The sequence below is a fragment of the Hipposideros armiger genome, unplaced genomic scaffold, assembly GCF_001890085.2.
Source record: "Hipposideros armiger isolate ML-2016 unplaced genomic scaffold, ASM189008v1 scaffold_760, whole genome shotgun sequence".
NCBI lineage: Eukaryota > Metazoa > Chordata > Mammalia > Chiroptera > Hipposideridae > Hipposideros > Hipposideros armiger.
The window spans coordinates 141,058-146,480 of NW_017732110.1; the positions used below are offsets into that span (position 1 = coordinate 141,058).

General features: G+C 39.4%; 1 protein-coding gene across 1 annotated transcript in view; it reads left to right on the forward strand.

Annotated features, from left to right (window-relative positions):
- GABRR3 (gamma-aminobutyric acid type A receptor subunit rho3) overlaps positions 1–5,423 on the forward strand; it is a 60,069-nt gene that overhangs the window by 48,616 nt on the left and 6,030 nt on the right. Inside the window, 1 exon segment of the mRNA XM_019628215.1 lies at positions 4,995–5,191. Coding sequence (XP_019483760.1) covers positions 4,995–5,191 — 197 coding nt within the window.

The following is a 5,423-nucleotide window of genomic DNA, read 5'->3' on the forward strand; positions in this document are numbered from 1 at the left end:
GTGTGTGTGTGTGTGTGTGTGTGTGTGTGTAGATAGGCATAGATATAGATATATAAATAATTTTAATGTAATATATTCACATTGGCTTAAGAAATTTTTATGTGAGCATTTATATATACCCAAAATATTACATTATTTTATATTTTTATACTTTTAGTGAGAGCATCTCATACTTTTCAGAATGTTTTTATATCTTCTTCTCCAACTGAACCTTCATATAGGTCTTGCAGAGATTATCTCTATTTTTAAAATGAAGAGGCAGAGTTTTAGAGAAATAAAGTGATTTGCCTAAAGATTCACAGCCAACAGAGCTGCAATGGCAATTCAGTTCTCTTACAATGCTAACTTCATTCTTTTATTTTATATTTTTGAGTCAAAACTGTCATAGGAGCTGCTTTTGCTCCAATAAATTGCAGATGCTTCAATTTCTTTTGTTGACAGCATGTGACAGTATGTCCCTGTCACATACATACCCCATAATGACTGCTATGCAGGTGTGAGAAAACCAGAAGCGTATAGACAAGTATGCAGTAATGCATGTATACACATCACCTAGGACTGGTCAGTTCTCATTCAGTAGGTTGGGGGTGGGACCTGAGTCTGCATTTCTAATGAGCCCCAAATGCTGCTGATCTATTGCTCACAACTGTGGATAGTAATGATTTAGATCATCTGTGTAATGAAAGGTGACAGAGAAAAGTATGTCACAAGGGAAGGAATTTGTTGTTCTTGTTTTGTTTTGCTTTTATGTGGGAGTGGCTTACCTCGGGAAAAGGTACTGAAGTAATTTTGACCCACCTCTATCTAGTCCTTTGACTTTAAAATACGTCTTCTTGTCCCCACCTGCCACACAACATATATGTTAATCCTACCTGGATTTTTTTTTTTAACTTCATGGGGTTGTACACAACCTTTCTGTTCCTCTGTACCTCTAAGAAAAGATTCTTTTGGGTTAATTAGCATCATCCATTTTTTAAACTATTTTTTGTTTTTAATATAGAACTTACCATCTTAACCATTTTTAAGTGTACAGATAAGTCTGTTAAGTATATTCACATTGTTGTGCGACCAATCTCCAGAAAGTTTTCATCTTGCAAAACTGATATTCTGTACCCATTAAACTTCCCCATTTCCCCCCTCCTTCAGCTTCTGAAAACCACCATTTTAAGCATCCTCCCTTAAAGGTGCAATTACCTCAAAGGAATATCCTACCTGACATTCATATAGTTGTGAGACAAATGAAAAAACACAAGATTTGGTGTCAGAGAAGTGATGACAAACCTAACTCTACCACTTCCTAGCTTCGTTTCCAGGCTATGTCTCCTAAACTTCATTCTGCATTTTCCAAATTGTGGAATTCTTCCCTCTTTACCTCTTTACCTGTGAGGTTCAAATGATATGATAAACAAGCCTGAAACTTTTGCAAACTATAAAGTGCTACACAAATGTTTAGTTCTTACTGTGATTAGTACCCTGGGCATATCAAACTCAAGGTGTTCACCACTTGGCATGTTCTATTCAAAAACGAGACGTAGCTGTCATTAGCTAGTTTTATTTACTTGCAGCAAGTAAAGGAGACAGGGGATTCACAACCAAAGCTTCGTCTCCCAAAAGGGAGGCTTCGCCATTGCTTATATACACAATTTGGTCAATTGTTTGTTGATTTCTTCTTTGCAGTTGGCAGTACTTCTGGGTTGGGTTCCTGTCAAGCGCATCCTATTTACAGCTGTGTCTGCAAAGCACTGTGCTGCGTTTTAACATTCAGCAAGAATAGCATTTAGTAAGGATCACCCATACCTTGAGACCCTTGTCCTATCTTACAAAGGAATAGGAGTTTTAATAGGGATAGTGGAACAGGCTGTCTGAGATGAGAGGTCTTTCAAGGAATAGGATGCCCTAGTGAGGGGCAGTGTAGAAGGATTTGACAGTGGGTTTGGGGCTAATCAATGATACCTCTCTCCTCAGAACTGGGAAGCCAGTTTTAGAGAGAAGAGAGATGTGTGAGCCACCCAGATGGATATGATGATGTCACCTTTGTTACTGATAAAGCAGTTTGGAGGCAGTGGCTTAGTTAGGTCTGTGAGCAGGAGGGCTCATTAATACTTCATCACTGAATTGTAAGTACTCATTCTCGTGGTCACTGGCTAAGCTACACAATGCAGGACTCTCCCTGTAAAGACAGTCTCCTGGTACTTTATTTCAGAGATCAAACCTGGACACCAACTTGGATCTCAAAGTGAGGGCTCAAAAGGGACTGAGCCACACAGGCCGGTTCCTTCTCCCAGATCCCTAGGATGGAGTGATTGAGGGATAATGAGAAAGGCCAGAAATGTGTGAGAAAGGCCAGGAAAGTATGGGCTACCGTGTGTAGCCAGCAGCCAGCGTGAGCGGTCAGCAGCTGCAGTGAGTGGCCGTCCAGAAGCCGGCGACTGATCTGCCTCACCCGGGAAGAGNCGCATGTATGTACACTTTGTATGTGTATATTCTCATTTCATCAACCAGAATGTTAAAAAGACATAATGTGTTTAAGGTAGCTGTAATACTTATTGACCCCAAGTTCTACTGCTTGAGGACTATATATTAATATTTCAGTTTCCTCGTCCTTTTCTCATGGTGCTTAACAATTCACCCTCCCACTCTCTATTTCTTTCTTATTGTCCATTTAAAAAAAGAAAAATCTAGTATGCTGGTTTCAAAATAAATAAAGCTATAGTAAATTAATTGGACTAAGCACCCTTTTAAAGAAAATACTGATTATTTATTGCTCTCTGGCAAACATAGATAATGCAGTTTCCTTTTATTGGTCCAAAAGTCATCAATTTAAAATACATGACAAGGCCTGTCTAGTTTGTAAACTAGTGTCTTCTTTCTAAACCTTTATTTTGTCCATTAAGCTCCATGTTACTGTCCATTGAAAAAAGAATCAAGGTCTGTCTTCCATGGCATAGAAAATAAGTAAGAGAAGACATTTAAAAATTTCCAACTAATGAGGTAAGCAACTAAATAGGAACATGAGTCTAGGATGCATTCAGTTTTACCAGTGAAATTCAGAAGAGGATAAGACGTGTGGCCTGTTGAAAAGCACAAAGTATCTTCATGCTACTTCAGATAATTTTATGCTCAATTTTATAGCATCTTGTCTCAGAGATGCTCCATCTATAGAGATTGGTTTATAATCTTAAAAATAAAAGGAAATTCCCTTTATGGGTCCAGAATGCATGCAGCATGTTTGCATGTAAAACATATGGGTTCTACACTCAGAGAGAAAGGCTTCAATCCTGCTCCTGACAAAACTCAGGCTAATTACTTAGCCACTCTCAGCACATATTTCTTTTCTGCAACATCTGGCTAATAATATTTATCTAGGTTTGTGGTGAGGAAGCATTCCATAAAGGGAAGCAATTTTTATTGAATAATCTTGACCTGAGCCACACAAACATCTGTAACGTTAATAAAAATTTCACATCTCCATGTTTATGTAGCAAGGAATGCAAACAACATCCACCGATATGCAAATGGTGGGTATTACCGCTTCCCTGCATTAGGGAAACCTGAAACTCAATGAGACAGGGACCTGCATTTAATGGTAAGAGCTAGAACAGCATTTAGCTTTCTTTATCTGTAGTTCACATCAGTGTGAAGGTGAGATTCAGGCTGGGCCCTCCTATGGTGACTGTCAAATTGCCAGATTGTGTTGGTATTGATCACACAACTGGAAAAAATTCATTTGATATTGAATAGCTCTGTAGAGTTGTCATCGTCTTTGATATGGGCCTCCCTCCGATGAGAGCCTCACAGTCATTGTGGAAAGGGTAGAAATGTGTTGGTGAAAGCTGTCTACATGCTGTGTCTGTACATTTAGGAGTAAATCACGGTGCTCTTCCTGCTGTTCAGGACTCTGTTTGTTGACATTAAAATGTCCTCACAACATATAAAAATCATTAAGGATTCCATTTGTACCTCCCTGGTGAGAAGTTAAGAAATAAAACCATGCCAGCCAGTGTACCTTTCAAATATTTACAATACTGTACTCCCTCTCCAGGCAGTACTTTAGCAGTATCCCTCTGAGAAATCAGTGTAGACACAGAATAGCCCTCCCAAAGGCCAACATTTTATTAAGGAAATCTCAGAGTCACTTCTTTCTCTATGGTCCCCCAGAACGCTAATCTTTTACTGCTGATGCTCAAGCCAGAGAACAAAGAAGGGAAAAAAAGAGAAGATAAAGGAAAGGGAAAGGGAAGGCAGTGGGAAGAGAGAAGAAAGGAAGGGAAGAAAAAGGGAGGGAATGGAAGACAAGAAGAGAGGGAAGGGAGCGGGGAGGGGAAGTAACTGGCGTTGAGCAGTTGCTTAGTAAATATCTACACTGAACCGAGCATCCACTGGCACACTTCCATTGTGGATCTCAGTTGAACTGCAGTTTCAGTAACAGGGGACAAAGTATAACAATAATGATGGCTTGTAAGTATGCTACATGAAAGAAAAATATGGAGAACAGCAATCGTTAATGCTATAAAGATCACTCCTCAACGAATGACAGATTAAAGGAGACACTAAGACAATTTCTTAACAGTAAAAGTTGTGAAATGATGGGAAGGGTAGTGAAAATGATTTTGGGATTTCTATCCTGGAGAATAGTTTAAAATTGAATATACTTTTACCTTTCTGGGGGGGTTAGAAGAGGACAGCCTGAGGGCAAGAATTACTGAGTCCTGAAAGACACGCCTGACTGTGAATTATGTTTAAGACGGAGGGAAGGAAACGTTATGGACAATGGATGGAGGGCAAGAAAAAGAGGTAGAAAGAGAAATCCAAGGAGAGATTCTTGCTTAGGCTCAAGATGTGAGCTAGGTTCTCAGTCAGATCCCTTCCCGCCCACCATCTTATGATCACCACATTGATATTGTTCTGAAAATGTGTCCCCTGGTGTAATCCAGCAACAGATCCTGGAACTGAATGGTTATGTCACTGAGAATGTCACTGTTCTCAAATGGCAGGAATCACCACGGTGCTGACCATGTTCACCATCATCTCTGGCATGACTGCCTCTATGCCCCAGGTGTCCTACATCAAGGCCATGGATGTGTACCTGTGGGTCAGCTCCCTCTTTGTGTTCCTGTCAGTCATTGAATATGCAGCTGTGAACCACCTCACCAGAGTGGAAGAACGGAAGCAACTGAGGAAAACAGGCAAGGTACTGCCTTGCTCTGATTAGCAGATCTACATCTATATCTATATCTATATCTATATCTTTATATCTATATCATCTATATCTATCTCTGTATCTATCTATATCTGTATCTGTACCTGTATTTGTATCTATATCTATATCATCTATATCTATATCTATATCTATCTATATCTACTGGAGTTCCAAAAAATGTATACGCATGACTTGTATTCATCTTTTGTTATTGGTATATATT